This window comes from Ranitomeya variabilis, chromosome 1 (assembly GCF_051348905.1).
Source record: "Ranitomeya variabilis isolate aRanVar5 chromosome 1, aRanVar5.hap1, whole genome shotgun sequence".
Classification (NCBI taxonomy): Eukaryota; Metazoa; Chordata; class Amphibia; order Anura; family Dendrobatidae; genus Ranitomeya; species Ranitomeya variabilis.
Window position 1 is genome coordinate 610252036 of NC_135232.1, and position 21204 is coordinate 610273239.

Below are 21204 nucleotides of genomic sequence, written 5' to 3' on the forward strand. Positions count from 1 at the left end.
AAATCGATGCCTCACAGGTCCTCAACTGGCAGCTTTATTAAATAGCACACACAAAACGCCAGTGTCAATGTCTACAGTGAAGAGGCGACTCCGGGATGCTGGCCTTCAGGGCAGAGTGGCAAAGAAAAAGCCATATCTGAGACTGGCTAATAAAAGGAAAAGATTAATATGGGCTAACGAACACAGACATTGGACAGAGGAAGATTGGAAAAAAGTGTTATGGACAGACGAATCTGAGTTTGAGGTGTTTGGATCACACAGAAGAACATTTGTGAGACGCAGAACAACTGAAAAGATGCTGGAAGAGTGCCTGACACCATCTGTCAAGCATGGTGGAGGTAATGTGATGGTCTGGGGTTGCTTTGGTGCTAGTAAAGTGGGAGATTTGTACAAGGTAAAAGGGATTTTGAATAAGGAAGGCTATCACTCCATTTTGCAACGCCATGCCATACCCTGTGGACAGCATTTGATTGGAGCCAATTTCATCCTACAACAGGACAATGACCCAAAGCACAACTCCAAATTATGCAAGAACTATTTAGGGAAGAAGCAGGCAGCTGGTATTCTATCTGTAATGGAGTGGCCAGCACAGTCACCAGATCTCAACCCATTGAGCTGTTGTGGGAGCAACTTGACCATATGGTACGCAAAAAAAGTGCCCATCAAGCCAAACAAACTTGTGGGAGGGGCTTCTGGAAGCATGGGGTGAAATTTCTCCAGATTACCTCAGCAAATTAACTGCTAGAATGCCAAAGGTCTGCAATGCTGTAATTGCTGCAAAGGGAGCATTCTTTGACGAAAGCAAAGTTTGAAGGAGAAAATTAATATTTCAAATAAAAATATTTTTCTCGAACCTTGTCAATGTCTGGACTAGATTTTCAATTCATTTGGCAACTAATTTGATTAATAAAAGTATGAGTTTTCATGGAAAACACAAAATTGTCTGGGTGACCCTAAACCTTTGAACGGTAGTGTATATACGGAGACACTATGCAATATATGGGGGCAGCAATATATAATGGCACTATGACATATGGGGGCAGTGATATATATGAGGGCACTATGACATATATGAAGAGCAGAGATATACACAAGGACACTGACATATGGGGGCAATGATATACAGGGGGACTATTGAATATATGGGGGTAGTGATATATGAGGGCACTATGACATATGTGGGGAGCAGAGATATATACGATGACACTGAGACATTTGGGAACAATGATATATGGGGCAATGTCATATTTCGGAGGCAGCGATATATGGGGCACTATGACATATATGGGATGCAGAGATATGCAGAAGCACAATAACATATGGGGGTAGTGATATAAAGGGGCGCTATGATATATGGGGGACGTGATATACGAGGGCACTATGACATATGGTGGCAATGATATGGGGGCAATTATATATATGGTACTATGATGTACATGGGGCAGTCATATATAGGGCACTATAACGTGGGGGCAGCGATATACGGGAACAGTATGACATATTGGGGGCAGTGATATACAGAGGCTGCTGTATATCTGCTGTCCACCTCACAGGACCATTTCTGAGCTGTCTAGTCCCCGCCTTCCATTGAAACATGGAGGAAACGCACTTCCTTCCCTTGGGAGAGACTGTTTTCTGTGGGATGTCTGACGTGACTGTGACTTGTATTCAGTCACATATCAGCTTCCAGAGCCCCCAGACCTCTGCCCCCACCATTGTTCACGTCGCTACGAGTGATGGTCCCAGACTGCCAGGCTGCCCTCGTCCAGAGCTGCCAGTGAGTGCAGACCCTGAGAAGACCTCCAGAGCTTCTGTAGACCTGATCCACGAAACGCATCAGCCTGGACCACATACTTTTCCAAGAAAGACCCGGAAAACAATCACTATACCATCAGCGAACCACACCAGTGGTCAGCCAGCCAGTACGAGGACAGAGCTGGGTCAGGAGCGACCCCTGAGAGACCTTCAACCAAGCTTAAAAGCAACTTTGGAGACCCTGGCAGCGGTGGAGGCCGGCAAAGTGGGCATAAGTCACTGGATCCTGGGCACACCTGGATAGTGCAAGCCCTTTATTTGGGGCCCCTGTGGCCCTCGTGTCATAGGAATATTCCTTGCAGTGTGTACCCCATCATGGCCAAGTGGTTCAAGGATCTCCCCCTGTCATTGAAGACTGTCTCGGACCGAGCCAAGCCCGGCCTTCCAGGAGCCCGAACCCTCCCGAAAGTTGGAGCATCCCGCAAAAACTCCTGCCCAGATCCTGCCAGTTCCCAAAGTTCCTTTGTAAAGAACCGAAAGAACTCTTCATCTGATGGGCAGGGCAAAGGGGGCAAAGATGTTACCAGACTGTCCAGAGAAGGCATTCAGAGCTTTCTGCAGGGCAAGAGTCGCAAAAACTCAAGGGACGAGGCAGGAATCCTTCGGGCTCCTAAAGGACACAGTGCATACATCAATCGCCTGATTAAGGTGGACCCGAGCCTGCAAGAGAAGAATGGAAAGAATCTACCAGATGTGGAGGAACCTGGACAAGACCAAGAGAAAGGGGTCAAGGAGGACACGGTAAGTGGGCGACATGGTATTGTCCATGCATACTGTGAATATTTCCCGATACACCTCAGTGTATGGAGCATTGCCCCAAGTGGTCACAGTGTATAATGGCCTCACACCACCAACCCGGCTGGTCATTATAAGCCAATAAACTTGGGAGCAAAATGGCCCTAGGACATGTGGGTTTTTAGGGTGCCAATTACAATAGTATTACTTACGAGTTGTCAGCAAGATTTCATAAAAATGTGCCGTTCTTTTAGACTCTGCCCGGACTGATTACAGGCCGGTCGGCATCAGTCTCATGTTTTCAGCGACACTGATAGTTGTCTTTATATCCATTCACCATGCAGATCATTATATTAGAGGATTATGCCGATCCGTACGACGCCAAGCTGACTAAAGAGCAACGGGACGCAGAGAGGGTAGGCGAAAATGATGGGTACATGGAGCCATATGACGCCCAGCAGATGATAACCGGTGAGTGACGTCACCATAGCATCACCGAGGAGAATATATCTTCCATTACTTAGTGAGATATTACAGCACTGACATCAGCTCTCTACACATATAATGATATATTACAGCAGTGACATCACCGCTCCCCACATATAATGATATATTACAGCAGTGACATCACCGCTCCTCACATATAATGATATATTACAGCAGTGACATCACTGCTCCTCACATATAATGATATATTACAGCAGTGACATCACCGCTCCTCACATATAATGATATATTACAGCAGTGACATCACCGTTCCTCACATATAATGATATATTACAACAGTGACATCACCGCTCCCCACATATAATGATATATTACAGCAGTGACATCACCGCTCCTCACATAAATGATATATTACAGCAGTGACATCACCACTCCTCACATATGATATATTACAGCAGTGACATCACCGCTCCTCACATATAATGACATATTACAGCAGTGACATCACCGCTCCTCACATATAATGATATATTACAGCAGTGATATCACCGATCCTCACATATGATATATTACAGCAGTGACATCACCGCTCCTCACATATAATGATATATTACAGCAGTGACATCACCGCTCCTCATATATAATGATATATTACAGCAGTGACATCACAGCTCCTCACATATAATAATATATTACAGCAGTGACATCACCACTCCCCACATATAATGATATATTACAGCAGTGACATCACCGCTCCCCACATATAATGATATATTACAGCAGTGACATCACCGCTCCTCACATATAATGATATATTACAGCAGTGACATCACCGCTCCTCACATATAATGATATATTACAGCAGTGACATCACCGCTTCTCACATATGATGATATATTACAGCAGTGACATCACTGCTCCCCACATATAATGATATATTACAGCAGTGACATCACCGCTCCTCACATATAATGATATATTACAGCAGTGACATCACCGCTCCTCACATATAATGATATATTACAGCAGTGACATCACCGCTCCCCACATATAATGATATATTACAGCAGTGACATCACCGCTCCTCACATATAATGATATATTACAGCAGTGACATAACCGCTCCTCACATGTAATGATATATTACAGCAGTGACATCACCGCTCCTCACATATAATGATATATTACAGCAGTGACATCACCGCTCCTCACATAAATGATATATTACAGCAGTGATATCACCGCTCCGCACATATGATACAGATGCTTCTCACAAAATTAGTATATATCTTTAAAAAGTTAATTTATTTCAGTTCTTCAATACAAAAATTGAAACTCATATATTCATTACAAACAGAGTGATCTCTTTCATGTGTTTATTTCTGTTAATGTTGATGATTATGGCTTACAGCCAATGAAAGCTCAAAAGTCATTATCTCAGTAAATTAGAATACTTTATAACACCAGCTTGAAAAATGATTTTAAAATCCGAAATGTTGGTCTACTGAAATGTATGTTCAGTAAATGCACTCAATACTTGGTCGGGGCTCCTTTTGTATCAATTACTGCATCATTTCTTCGTGACATGGAGGTGATCAGCCTGTGGCACTGCTGAGGTGTTATGGAAGCCCAGGTTGCTTTGATAGCAGCCATCAGCTCGTCTGCATTGTTGGGTCTGGTGTCTCTCATCTTCCTCTTCACAATACCCCATAGATTTTCTATGGGGTTCAGGTTAGGCAAGTTTGCTGGCCAATCAAGCACAGTGATACTGTTGTTTATAAACCAGGTATTGGTACTTTTGGCAGTGTGGACAGGTGCCAAGTCCTGCTGGAGAATGACATTTCCATCTCCAAAAAGCTGTCAGCAGAGGGAAGCATGAAGTGCTCTAAACTTTCCCGGTAGACGGCTGCACTGACTTTGGTCTTGATAAAACACAGTGGACCTATACCAGCAGATGACATGGCTCCCCAAACCATCACTTATTGTGGAAACTTCGCATTAAACTTCAAGCAGCTTGGATTGTGGCCTCTCCACTCTTCCTCCAGACTCTGGGACCTTGATTTCCAAATGAAATGCAAAATTTACTTTTATCTGAAAACAACACCTTGGACCACTGAGCAACAGTCCAGTTCTTTTTCTCCTTGGCCAAGGTAAGAGGCTTCTGGCATTGTCTGTTGGTCATGAGTGGCTTGACACAAGGAATGCGACACTTGTAGCCCATGTCCTGGATACGTCTGTGTGTGGTGGCTCTGGAAGGAATGACTCCAGCAGGAGTCCACTACTTGTGAATATCCCCCAAATTTTGAAATGGCTTTTTCTTAACAATCCTTTCAAGGCTGCAGTTATCCCGGTTGCTTGTGCACCTTTTTCTACCACACTTTTTCCTTCCACTCAACTTTCCATTAATATGCTTGTATACATCACGGCTCCCCACATATGATATATTACAGAAGTGACATCACCACTCCTCCCATATAATGATATATTACAGCAGTGACATCACCGCTCCGCACATATAATGATATATTACAGCAGTGACATCACCACTCCCCACATATAATGATATATTACAGCAGTGACATCACCGCTCCTCACATATAATGATATATTACAGCAGTGACATCACCGCTCCTCACATATAATGCTATATTACAGTAGTGACATCACCGCTCCTCACATATAATGATATATTACAGCAGTGACATCACCGCTCCTCACATATAATGATATATTACAGCAGTGACATCACCGCTCCTCACATATAATGCTATATTACAGCAGTGACATCACCGCTCCTCACATATAATGATATATTACAGTAGTGACATCACCGCTCCTCACATGTAATGATATATTACAGCAGTGACATCACTGCTCCCCACATGATATATTACAGCAGTGACATCACCGCTCCTCACATATAATGATATATTACAGCAGTGACATCACCGCTCCTCACATGTAATGATATATTACAGCAGTGACATCACTGCTCCCCATATATAATGATATATTACAGCAGTGACATCACCGCTCCTCACATATAATGATATATTACAGCAGTGACATCACCGCTCCTCACATATAATGATATATTACAGCAGTGACATCACCGCTCCCCACATATAATGATATATTACAGCAGTGACATCACCGCTCCCCACATATAATGATATATTACAGCAGTGACATCACCGCTCCTCACATATAATGATATATTACAGCAGTGACATCACCGCTCCCCACATATAATGATGTATTACAGCAGTGACATCACTGCTCCCCACGTATAATGATATGATGTTCGTCCTTTGTTTTCGAAGATGACCATGACTTCAGGGTTAGAAAAAAATTAGTTTTTATGGGTCCGGAGGTGGCTGATGAGTCCAATCCGGGCCCTGAAGGTTCGCTCACATACTTGACATAAGGAAGCAGATGTGGTCAGTACACCAGATTCCACTTGTGCCTTGCGTACAGCGCGCTTTCTTTTTGCGTCAAAGATTTTCCTATCTTCAGCTGCACGTGCTCCTGAGGTGATCCTGCCCCGCCAACCTGGACGATCCAGGGCAAGCTCTTCCCATTCAGTGTGTTGACCTCCAGGTTTTTGAGAGACACCTTAAGGCAGTCTTTATAGCGCTTCTTCTGCCCCCCCAGCTGCTCGCTTTCCTTGGCACAGTTCTCCGTACAGCAGTTGTTTCGGTAGTCGGCTGTCAGGCATTCTAACCACGTGTCCAGCCCACCTGGCTTGGACTTATAGCAGGAGAGTGTAAACGCTGCAGAGCCCAGTTTGTTCCAGAATTGCCGTGTCCGGGACATTGTCTTGCCACCTGATGTGGAGGAGTCTGCGGAGGCAACTCATGTGGAAATGATTAAGCTGTTTAGCATGCCGGCTGTACACTGTCCAGGTCTCGCTAGCATAGAGAAGTGTGGTGAGGACCACCGCGCAGTAGACCTTCAGCTTGGTGGTAAGGCTGAGTCCCCTTCGTTCCCAGACGTTCTTACGCAGTCTCCCGAAGGCAGCACTGGCATTGGCGATTCTGTTATTAACCTCAGCGTCTATGGTTACTCCACGGGAAAGTGTGCTGCCTAAGTAGGTGAAGTTATCGACTGCTTTGAGGTTTTGCTCCTTCACCGTGATACGTGGCTCCTTGTACAGTTTTCCTGGAACCGATTGATACATGACTTCGGTTTTTCTAATGTTGATCTCGAGACCAAAACTGTCGCAAGCTTGCGAAAAACAGTCCATTTCATGCTGCATCTGCTGTTCCGTGCTAGCGTTAAGTGCACAGTCATCAGCAAATAATAATTCACGGATAACAGTCTCATGCACTTTCGTAACCGCCTTCAGGTGTTTCGGATTGAATAGCTTGCCATCAGTCCTGTACCTAACCTGGATTCCATCTTCACAGTTGTTAAAGGCATCACTTAACATTGCAGAGAACAGCATACTGAACAGGGTTGGAGCAAGCACACAGCCTTGTTTTACGCCGTTTGTTACTGGGAAAGCCTCAGATACGTCTCCATCATTCAGAACCTTCACCATCATGCCATCATGAACTGCCGGATGACTGAGATGAACTTGCTCAGGCAGCCGAATTTTGCCATGATCTTCCACAGGCCGTCTCTACTGACTGTGTCGAAAGCCTTGGTCAAATCAACAAAAGTTACATAAAGGTCACGGTGTTGCTCCTGGCACTTTTCCTGAAGTTGACATGCTGAAAAGACCATATCTACTGTTCCACGTTTAGCACGGAAACCACACTGGCTTTCGGGTAATAGTCCTTGCTCAAGGTGATGTAAAAGGCGGTTGAGCAAGAGATGAGCCAATATCTTGCCTGCAGTGGACAGAAGGGAGATGCCTCGATGGTTGTCACAAGATTGGCGATTACCTTTCCTCTTGTATGTGTGAATTATGCTGGCATCTTTCATCTGTTGTGGAACCTGTTCCTTTGTCCACATATATTGGAATAGTTTGGTCACCATTTGCATCAGAACAGGGCGCCAGCTTTATATACCTCAGCAGGTATAGCATCATTTCCGGGTGCTTTTCCACAAGAAAGTTGTTTTACTGTTTTCCTGACTTCATCTCCACTTGGAAGAACATCAAGCTCCTTGTTGATTTCTACCTGGGGCAGGCGAGCAATAGCCTCATCATTGATATTGGCAGGGCGATTAAGAATATTATTAAAGTGCTCAGCCCACCGTTCCAGAATTTGTTTCTTTTCTGTCAGCAGCTTAGTTCCATCTGCGTTAAGCAGAGATGAAGAGCTTGATGACTGGGGTCCATATACAGCTTTGAGCGCATCGTAGAAGCGTTTCTGCTCATGGATATCTGCATAGCCCTGAATTTCGTCGGCCTTCTTGCTAAACCAGATATCCTGCATCTCGCGCAGCTTGATCTGTACCTTTCTTTTTATGTTATTAAAGGCACCTTTCTTAGCTAACGATGTGGGGTCATTTTGATACACCTTGTACGCTGATGTTTCTCTTCTAGGAGTGTCTTTATTTCCTCGTCGTTTTCATCGAACCAGTCTTGATTATTTCTGGCTGCTGATCCTAGATGCTCCAGAGCAGTATTATAAACAGCATCTCTCAGAATTGTCCACTGTCCCTCAACGCCAATCTCCTCTGCCTGCAGTATATTTAACAGTCTGCCATGAAGGTCATTGGCAAATTCCCTTGCAGTTCTTTTATTTTGCAGCTTATAGATATTCAGCCTCTTTGTCGTTTTCTGCCCTTGGGGTCTCCTCGCAGGCAGGATGCGGAGCCTGCACTTAGACACAATGAGGCGATGGTCAGTCCAGCTGTCTGCACCGCACATGGCCCTCGTCACTCTAAAGTCCATCTCATCCCTTTTCCTGGCAATGATGTAATCAATGAGATGCCAATGCCTTGAGCGTGGGTGCATCCATGATGTCTTCTTGCATGTGGGTAAGCGGAATAAAGTGTTGGTGATGACAAGGTCATGTGTGGTACACATCTTGAGGAGCAGCAAGCCATTACTGTTACACTTGCCAGTGCCGTGTCTCCCAATGACCCCTTCCCAGTTTTGATGGTCTGTTCCCACTCTGGCACTAAAGTCTCCAAGTATAATGAGCTTGTCTGACTGTGGGATTGCTGAAATAAGTGTGTCAAGTTCATCGTAGAACTTATCTTTAATGTCATCCGGATTAGTCATCGTGGGAGCATAGGCACTGATCAGAGTCGCGTGTTTCTTGTTTGTAAGTGGGAGCTGAAATGTCATCAGACGGTCGTTGATGCCCTCCGGAAGCCTGGTAAGTTTACGAGCAAGATGAGTTTTGATAGCAAATCCCACGCCTGCTTCTCGTTTTTCAGTGCTGCCTCGACCACTCAAGAAGAATGTATATCCACCACTATGCTCTGTCAATTGACCCTTGTCTGCCAGGTGTGTTTCGCTGAGAGCTGCTAGATCAACCTTGTAACGAGCTAGCTCCCGAGCAACCAATGCCGTTCTTCTCCCTGGTCTGTCTACCTTGGTATTACCCAGCAGAGTTCTCACTTTCCATGTGCCAAGGTTGAGTACCATCATTTTCTTTTTCTTTATTGTGTGTCGACCGCTGTATGGGAAACCCGCCAGCTGTGGTAGGCTGGCCAGGTGAAATGAAGCAGACTATGTTTGAGGCACCTTTTCTAGCCCTGTACTCAATTGAGGTGAGCAGAGTGATCCTGAACAGGACTGCTCAGACACCCAGGAGGCTGCCGAACTCCACTGCTGCTTCGGTCCAGTGGAGAGCGACCATATGGCCTGGGCCGCCTGCGTGCAGGTTCGTGACTACAGCTTCCAGTGACTCCACACCTGCTGCTTTGCCACTCTCCCATCGTCACAGGACTTTTGATACGCAGTGGTTGAAGTCATGACTTGCGCTTGACTTGGATTAAAATGAGGAAGAGTTGCGCAGTCGTCAACCTCACTCTCTCGCCCGTACCTATCGAGCCCCAGTGGCAAGAACTAGGCGAGACAACTGGAGATAGGTCAGGGTGCAGTGGATGGCCAGCAGTGTCCTATATGTGCCTCGCTGTGCCCTCTCAGCGCTCCACAACGCTGTGCTGGGAATCGCTTGTCTGTCCGTTGAATCTTGGTTTCTTCCGCACAGTCTGCCATATCCAGTCTTCACATGCAAGGGTAGGCAAACCCTTGAAAATCACCGTAGGTCTCAAAGAAACCAACAGCTACCCTCAACTGGTTTGGCCCACCTGCCGAGGCGGTGTTCCGGGGTGTACTCGCTGCCGCATGCTAGCAGCTACTTGGAGGTACAGGTGGGAGTTGAGCATCAGACGAGGACCAAAGATGGAAGAGCTGTCCAAAAAGGACACGGCAAGCACTCCACCAGAGGTGCTATCTCTATCTAGATACCCCATATACCCTTATATAGCAGTGACATCACCGCACCTCACATATAATGATATATTACAGCAGTGACATCACCGCTCCCCACATATAATGATATATTACAGCAGTGACATCACCGCTCCTCACATATAATGATATATTACAGCAGTGACATCACCGCACCTCACATATAATGATATATTACAGCAGTGACATCACCGCTCCCCACATATAATGATATATTACAGCAGTGACATCACCGCTCCTCACATATAATGATATATTACAGCAGTGACATCACCGCACCTCACATATAATGATATATTACAGCAGTGACATCACCGCTCCCCACATATAATGATATATTACAGCAGTGACATCACCGCTCCCCACATATAATGATATATTACAGCAGTGACATCACCGCTCCTCACATATAATGATATATTACAGCAGTGACATCACCGCTCCTCACATATAATGATATATTACAGCAGTGACATCTCCGCTCCTCACATATAATGATATATTACAGCAGTGACATCACCGCTCCTCACATGTAATGATATATTACAGCAGTGACATCACCGCTCCCCACATATAATGATATATTACAGCAGTGACATCACCGCTCCCCACATATAATGATATATTACAGCAGTGACATCACCGCTCCTCAGGTATAATGATATATTACAGCAGTGACATCACCGCTCCCCACATATATTGATATATTACAGCAGTGACATCACCGCTCCCTACATATAATGATATATTACAGCAGTGACATCACCGCTCCTCACATGTAATGATATATTACAGCAGTGACATCACCGCTCCTCACATATTATGATATATTACAGCAGTGACATCACCGCTCCTCACATATAATGATATATTACAGCAGTGACATCACCGCTCCTCACATATGATATATTACAGCAGTGACATCACCGCTCCTCACATATAATATATTACAGCAGTGACATCACCGCTCCTCACATATAATGATATATTACAGCAGTGACATCTCCGCTCCTCACATATAATGATATATTACAGCAGTGACATCTCCGCTCCTCACATATGATATATTACAGCAGTGACATCACCGCTCCTCACATATGATATATTACAGCAGTGACATCACCGCTCCTCACATATAATGATATATTACAGCAGTGACATCACCGCTCCCCACATATAATGATATATTACAGCAGTGACATCACCGCTCACCACATATAATGACATATTACAGCAGTGACATCACCGCTCCTCACATATAATGATATATTACAGCAGTGACATCACCGCTCCTCACATATAATGATATATTACAGCAGTGACATCACCGCTCCCCACATATAATGATATATTACAGCAGTGACATCACCGCTCCTCACATATAATTATATATTACAGCAGTGACATCACCGCTCCCCACATATAATGATATATTACAGAAGCGATATCACCGCTCCTCACATATAATGATATATTACAGCAGTGACATCACCGCTCCTCACATATAATGATATATTACAGCAGTGACATCACCGCTCCCCACATATAATGATATATTACAGCAGTGACATCACCGCTCCTCACATATAATGATATATTACAGCAGTGACATCACAGCTCCTCACATATAATGATATATTACAGCAGTGACATCACCGCTCCTCACATATGATATATTACAGCAGTGACATCACCGCTCCTCACATATAATGATATATTACAGCAGTGACATCACCGCTCCTCACATATAATGATATATTACAGCAGTGACATCACCGCTCCTCACATATAATGATATATTACAGCAGTGACATCACCGCTCTTCACATATAATGATATATTACCGCAGTGACATCACCGCTCCTCACATATAATGATATATTACAGCAGTGACATCACCGCTCGTCACATATAATGATATATTACAGCAGTGACATCACTGCTCCTCACATATAATGATATATTACAGCAGTGACATCACCGCTCCCCACATATAATGATATATTACAGCAGTGACATCATTACTCCTCACATATAATGATATATTACATCAGTGACATCACCGCTCCTCACATATAATGATATATTACAGCAGTGACATCACCGCTCCCCACATATAATGATATATTACAGCAGTGACATCACCGCTCCTCACATATAATGATATATTACAGCAGTGACATCACCGCTCCCCACATATAATGATATATTACAGCAGTGACATCACCGCTCCTCACATATAATGATATATTACAGCAGTGACATCACCGCTCCCCACATATAATGCTATATTACAGCAGTGACATCACCACTCCTCACATATAATGATATATTACAGCAGTGACATCACCGCTCCTCACATATAATGATATATTACAGCAGTGACATCACCGCTCCCCACATATAATGATATATTACAGCAGTGACATCACCGCTCCCCACATATAATGATATACTACAGCAGTGACATCACCACTCCCTACATATAATGATATATTACAGCAGTGACATCACCGCTCCTCACATATAATGATATATTACAGCAGTGACATCACCGCTCCCCACATATAATGATATATTACAGCAGTGACATCACCGCTCCCCACATATAATGATATATTACAGCAGTGACATCACCGCTCCCCACATATGATATATTACAGCAGTGACATCACCACTCCTCACATATAATGCTACATTACAGCAGTGACATCACCGCTCCTCACATATAATGATATATTACAGCAGTGACATCACCGCTCCCCACATATAATGATATATTACAGCAGTGACATCACCGCTCCTCACATATAATGATATATTACAGTAGTGACATCACCGCTCCCCACATATAATGATATATTACAGCAGAGACATCACCGCTCCTCACATATAATAATATATTACAGCAGTGACATCACCGCTCCTCACATATAATGATATATTACGGCAGTGACATCACCGCTCCTCACATATAATGATATATTACAGCAGTGACATCACCGCTCCCCACATATAATGATATATTACAGCAGTGACATCACCACTCCCTACATATAATGATATATTACAGCAGTGACATCACCGCTCCCCACATATAATGATATATTACAGCAGTGACATCACCGCTCCTCATATAATGATATATTACAGCAGTGACATCACCGCTTTCCACATATAATGATATAATACAGCAGTGACATCACCGCTCTCCACATATAATGATATATTACAGCAGTGACATCACCGCTTCTCATATATAATGATATATTACAGCAGTGACATCACCACTCCCCACATATGATATATTACAGCAGTGACATCACCGCTCCTCACATATAATGATATATTACAGCAGTGACATCACCGCTCCCCACATATAATGATATATTACAGCAGTGACATCACCACTCCCTACATATAATGATATATTACAGCAGTGACATCACCGCTCCCCACATATAATGATATATTACAGCAGTGACATCACCGCTCCTCATATAATGATATATTACAGCAGTGACATCACCGCTTTCCACATATAATGATATAATACAGCAGTGACATCACCGTTCTCCACATATAATGATATATTACAGCAGTGACATCACCGTTCCCCACATATAATGACATATTACAGCAGTGACATCACCACTCCTCACATATAATGATATATTACAGCAGTGATATCACCGCTCCCCACATATAATGATATATTACAGCAGTGACATCACCACTCCTCACATATAATGATATATTACAGCAGTAACATCACCGCTCCCCACATATAATGATATATTACAGCAGTGACATCACCGCTCCTCACATATAATGATATATTACAGCAGTGACATCACCGCTCCTCACATATAATGATATATTACAGCAGTGACATCACCGCTCCCCACATATAATTATGATATATTACAGCAGTGACATCACCGCTCCTCACATATAATGATATATTACAGCAGTGACATCACCGCTCCTCACATATAATGATATATTACAGCAGTGACATCACCGCTCCTCACATATAATGATATATTACAGCAGTGACATCACCGCTCCTCACATATGATATATTACAGCAGTGACATCACCGCTCCTCACATATAATGATATATTACAGCAGTGACATCACCGCTCCCCACATATAATGATATATTACAGCAGTGACATCACCTCTCCCCACATATGATATATTACAGCAGTGACATCACTGCTCCTCACATATAATGATATATTACAGCAGTGACATCACCGCTCCCCACATATAATGATATATTACAGCAGTGACATCACCGCTCCCCACATATAATGATATATTACAGCAGTGACATCACCACTCCCCACATATAATGATATATTACAGCAGTGACATCACCGCTCCCCACATATAATGATATACTACAGCAGTGACATCACCGCTCCTCACATATGATATATTACAGCAGTGACATCACCGCTCCCCACATATAATGATATATTACAGTAGTGACATCACCGCTCCCCACATATAATGATATATTACAGCAGACATCACCGCTCCTCACATATAATGATATATTACAGCAGTGACATCACCTCTCCCCACATATAATGATATATTACAGCAGTGACATCACCGCTCCTCACATATAATTATATATTACAGCAGTGACATCACCGATCCTCACATATAATGATATATTACAGCAGTGACATCACCGCTCCTCACATATAATGATATATTACAGCAGTGACATCACCGCTCCCCACATATAATGATATATTACAGCAGTGACATCACCGCTCCTCACATATAATGATATATTACAGCAGTGACATCACCGCTCCCCACATATAATGATATATTACAGCAGTGACATCACCTCTCCCCACATATAATGATATATTACAGCAGTGACATCACCGCTCCTCACATATAATTATATATTACAGCAGTGACATCACCGATCCTCACATATAATGATATATTACAGCAGTGACATCACCGCTCCTCACATATAATGATATATTACAGCAGTGACATCACCGCTCCCCACATATAATGATATATTACAGCAGTGACATCACCGCTCCCCACATATAATGATATATTACAGCAGTGACATCACCGCTCCTCACATATAATGATATATTACAGCAGTGACATCACCGCTCCTCACATATAATGATATATTACAGCAGTGACATCACCGCTCCTCACATATAATGATATATTACAGCAGTGACATCACCGCTCCTCACATATAATGATATATTACAGCAGTGACATCACCGCTCCTCACATATAATGATATATTACAGCAGTGACATCACCGCTCCTCACATATAATGATATATTACAGCAGTGACATCACCGCACCTCACATATAATGATATATTACAGCAGTGACATCACCGCTCCTCACATATAATGATATATTACAGTAGTGACATCACCGCTCCTCACATATAATGATATATTACAGCAGTGACATCACCGCTCCCCACATATAATGATATATTACAGCAGTGACATCACCGCTCCTCACATATAATGATATATTACAGCAGTGACATCACCGCACCTCACATATAATGATATATTACAGCAGTGACATCACCGCTCCTCACATATAATGATATATTACAGCAGTGACATCACCGCTCCTCACATATAATGATATATTACAGCAGTGACATCACCGCTCCTCACATATAATGATATATTACAGCAGTGACATCACCGCTCCTCACATATAATGATATATTACAGCAGTGACATCACCGCTCCTCACATATAATGATATATTACAGCAGTGACATCTCCGCTCCTCACATATAATGATATATTACAGCAGTGACATCACCGCTCCTCACATATAATGATATATTACAGCAGTGACATCACCGCTCCCCACATATAATGATATATTACAGCAGTGACATCACCGCTCCCCACATATAATGATATATTACAGCAGTGACATCACTGCTCCCCATATATAATGATATATTACAGCAGTGACATCACCGCTCCTCACATATAATGATATATTACAGCAGTGACATCACCCCTCCTCACATATAATGATATATTACAGCAGTGACATCACCGCTCCCCACATATAATGATATATTACAGCAGTGACATCACCGCTCCTCACATATAATGATATATTACAGCAGTGACATCACCGCTCCTCACATATACTGATATATTACAGCAGTGACATCACCGCTCCCCACATATAATGATATACTACAGCAGTGACATCACCACTCCCTACATATAATGATATATTACAGCAGTGACATCACCGCTCCCCACATATAATGATATATTACAGCAGTGATATCACCACTCCTCACATATAATGATATATTACAGCAGTGACATCACCGCTCCTCACATATAATGATATATTACAGCAGTGACATCACCGCTCCTCACATATAATGATATATTACAGCAGTGACATCACCGCTCCTCACATATAATGATATATTACAGCAGTGACATCACCGCTCCTCACATATAATGATATATTACAGCAGTGACATCACCGCTCCTCACATATACTGATATATTACAGCAGTGACATCACCGCTCCTCACATATAATGATATATTACAACTGTGGTATTACTTTCTCGCCCTGTTTGTGCTGCTGTCAGACACTTTGTCCCATGTGCCTCTGTCCAAGTAGTAAACTGATTAAATAAACCAGCTGTCAGGATGGAAATAAACATTAACCCATTCATATCCATCCCTTCGGGGGCACTTGTATCCTCCAGTCTCTGCGCTCTATCGCTGTCTGCAGGAGGAAACTCCAGTTTTTAGTTACCGCTGTGTAATTTATGGGGTGCCTGACCATGTGTTTACATGAACCCCTGCTTCTTTCCATGATCCCAGACTGTTCTTTAAAGGTATTTTCCAAACTCTGCGTGGCTGGGTGTGACTTCCCCGGCCGTTTCCTGCCTCTCAGGACAGCTTCCGATGGCTAGCGGTTCTGCTCCAAAGGAAGGATGCAGTGGCGGCAAACAGGATGGGCTCTGTTGTCATGGCACCAAGACAATCCAGACTATGTAGCAGGGGGCAGGAGAATGGGCCGAGGCGGCCGGGGAGAACCCATCTGGCTTCTCACTCTACAGCATCTTCCTTCTTACAATAGCTTCTTATAATAGATCCCATAAGATCCGGGTGATTGAGGACATGAATAGAGCACACGGCTCTGCCTACTGGCTGCATAGGGTATTACACTCTCCCTTTTTACATTGTTTAGGTGCCCCCCTATAATTCTTCCCTTTTACATTTCAGAGATCCGGCGGCGGGGATCCAGGGATCAGCTGATCACTGAGCTCCTCCTGATGGAGTTTGGCTCCCAGAACGAAGGGAAGACTGATGAAAAGCGGCAAGGATCGCAGGAGCTCCTGGCGAAACCCCCCCAGCTGTACGATACGCCATATGAGCCCCCTGAGTCAGAGTTCAATGTGGAGGAGCAGAAGCAGCGACCTCCGGATGGACAGCGACCAGAGAACGACGAGCGTCCTGCGGAGGAGTATGAGCAGCCGTGGGAATGGAAGAAGGAGCACATCGTGAGAGCGCTCTCTGGTAAGCGCCACCCCCCCAGTCCTCACAAAGCTGATGGTTTGTCACAGTGTGTCAATAAATTAATAGCTGCCTGTGAGGGACAAAGTAAATGTCTCTCCACTCCTGAAATGTGCCCCCTCCCTTGGCATCCCCCAAGGCCATAAAATGGCATGCAATGTTTACCTTTAATTAACTCAAGCTTTTTGAAGCTCTTAACACAAGGGTGTGAACTCTTCAGCAGCTATAGCAACCTGAACCTCTTTGTATGACTAAGCACATAGTACAAGAAGTCACAGCAGACTGAGGTATGGAATCTGGAAAATTAGCTATAATAGCAGAATGCAATATCTCTAAGATAAACCGAGCACATATTCCGAATCGGTGTTCCTTTTCCCACTCGCCCAAATTAGTTAGCCACCTGTAGCACTCTGGATTATGGAGTTATAAAGCATAGCTAACAGTAATTACATACAGTAGTCATATTTAGTCTCTGTGCGCAGATAAAATCCAGTGGCGGTACAGCCTACCCATTCAGAGCTTTGGGCGCAAAGTTATGGGCCAGCCACAGTTCTAGGCAGAAAATCATATTCTCAGACATGGGAGGAGAGAGGCTGCACCGCCCAGGGGTGGGAGCAGATGTCTGAGGTAGCAGCCTAGGAGATATAAGGCAGCCCCTCATTTTGGACGGGGTTTTTCTGATGGCCTGAGGATACCTTTGCTGATGCAGCCCGGAAAGCCTGTAACTAAGATTTGGGCCTGTGATCCATCAGCGCCTCCCTGTGGTCACATGCTACATAACACGGTAATTGTAACCTATCTATACCCTGTCCTTGTACTACACTCCTGACTGTATATATTTGCTCTTGTATGTATAGCTGTATTTTCTAGTGTGCGTCCTCGGCTATTAAATATAAAATTAATCTTGGACTGCTCTTTTATCTCGATCCACGAATCCCCACGTTCTGTTGGTTATTATACACTACCCCAGGGTTGGTTCCTGACCCGGTATAAGCCTGCTGTCAGACAAGGCTTATTTTAAATGAGGAACTGGTGCCAGAATTCCGTACTGTTTAGTGAGGAACTCTGGCACTGACGGCCAGGAGGTTTAGATATATATCCCCAGGCTGGACTGGTGATATATATCCCCCCTCACTGGGAGCGCCTCACTAACTTGTACCTATAACGGAAGCCTTTCTGGTGACTATTTGCCCTCGGTGCAGTTTCCTCACTGACCTGAGGCAAGTGGTGGCACCAGAGAGCCGATCCCTGCTGGTTCCTTCCCTCCCCTCCTCCGAGGTGAGCGAAGTTGACGCCCCCCTTCCCCTGTGAGGCTCCTCACACTGCCATGTTCAGTTCAAGGTGAGGGGAGCATTGACCACATGGCTGCATCTCTCATCCCTCCCGTCTTGTGTTCTTCTCATGCAGTTCAGTTTGAAGGCAGCGAGCACAGCTATGTGAAGGAGGAGGCTGGACGGCTGCACCAGCGCCAGAAGAGCTGGACCGCAAAAGTACTGAAGCAATCGCAGCCGGATCCAAGTGAGAAGGTGGATCCTACATTGTCGTTGGAGAAGCAGAGGTGAGTGCTGGCGTTCCGCAGGGGCCGGTTCTCTGGATTCTTCCCGCAGTTTCTAACATATCGTGCTCCCTCTTGTGGACGCAGTTGGTATCACGGAGCAGTGACGAGAGCAGAGGCGGAGAGTCGGCTTCAGTCATGCCGCGAGGCGAGCTATCTACTGCGCAACAGCGAATCCGGCAACAGCAAATACTCCATTGCCCTAAAGTGAGTACATCCGGGGGCAAGACCCCCAACCCTAATTATTGCGTATGGGAGTTTTTCTGCGAACCAATCAATTCTACAATACTGCAGATAACGGCCCCCAACCCAAAGCTTCAGACTGTTATACTGTATATAGGGGTCGTCAAGACCCCAGTCCTTAAATTAAGACAATCCAATGATATAACCAAGGCACTTCTGCCATCTGGTGCCCAAGTAGGATCCAATCCAGTTAGAGATTGATTTTAAAAACAATTGGCACTCAGGTAAATTGAAGATGAATAATTTTAAATTATTATTATCAATCCCAAAGATGCAAACACGTTCCAAACTGTATTAAACCTTCATCAGTGTGCGAACTTCTTAGACTCCGAGGCATAAGATAAGAAATCAGTGCATAGTGACACTGCGGTATCTACCGCTAGGTGCAGGCTGGCAAGCGCTTACCGGCCTGTAACCAGCGATGGGTATCGTACACTGATAAAGGTCTATAATACAGACTACATCTTTAGGATTCATAATAAAAATTTTAAATTATTCATCTTCAATTTACCTTAGTGCCAAGTTGTTTTTTAAAATTATTCTCAAATTAAGACTAGGCTGCTGAAATGATTAGGCCCCAAACTAAACCCCAAAACATCATTTAGACCCCAAGATCAGGCCACTAAAATTATTATTTCTCAAGAACAGACCCCTAGAATTAATAAGTCCCCAGGCCAGTCCCCTAAAATTATTAAGATCCCAGACTAGGGCCCTAAAAGAATCAGTTTCCAGATGCTAAAATTATTCCGGTCCCATGCAAGTCACCTGAAATTTATTTAGACCCTATACCTTTAAAATTCACTCATCCCCAGGGAGATGAAGACTGGGGCTCTGGGCCCTGACTGTAGCAATCCATCATGGGTGCATGTATGCTGGCAGGTCTGGAGTCCTGGCAGCCTTTGCCCCACTGATGGACCCTTGTCCTGTGTAGAGCAGGAGGGGGGTGCAAGGGGGGATGTATGTCGGTACATTGACCCTTTCTCCGCTTCCTCCTAGGACCAGCCAGGGGTGTGTCCATATTATTGTCGCCCAAACCAAAGACAACAAATTCACCTTGAACCAGACAAGCGGCGTCTTCTGCAGCATCCCGGAGGTCATCCACTACTACTCCAGCCAGAAGCTGCCCTTCAAGGGGGCCGAACACATGAGCCTGTTATATCCAGTGCCGAGGGGCCCGTGACCGCAACCCTTCCTGCAATGGCTGCCCCCTTTTTTCAGCTTTTTGCTAAATATGATGAAAGTAAAGTAAGTGATGGAAGGACAGAGGAGGTGAGGAATGGAGTCCTGGCTAAGAGTCTGAGCTAGACGTGTGGCCCCCCGGAGTCTTTGTGCAGGGCAGCGAGCATCCACCATGTAACTGCTTGTATTATACCTGTATACTAATAAAGACATTGTACATTTTGTGGGAATGATGAGGATGGTTGTAGTGATG

The 21204-nt window shown here is 44.2% G+C and overlaps 1 protein-coding gene across 1 annotated transcript; it reads left to right on the forward strand.

The window, feature by feature from the left end:
* Positions 1-1670: 1670 nt before the first annotated feature.
* SHE (Src homology 2 domain containing E) lies at positions 1671-21179 on the forward strand. Its single transcript, XM_077260586.1, has 6 exons — positions 1671-2556; positions 2895-3021; positions 17684-17977; positions 19382-19532; positions 19617-19736; positions 20769-21179. Exons 1-6 carry the CDS (start codon positions 2131-2133, stop codon positions 20950-20952), a joined length of 1302 nt encoding a protein of 433 aa, XP_077116701.1. The 5' UTR covers positions 1671-2130; the 3' UTR covers positions 20953-21179.
* The last annotated feature ends 25 nt before the right edge of the window (positions 21180-21204 follow it).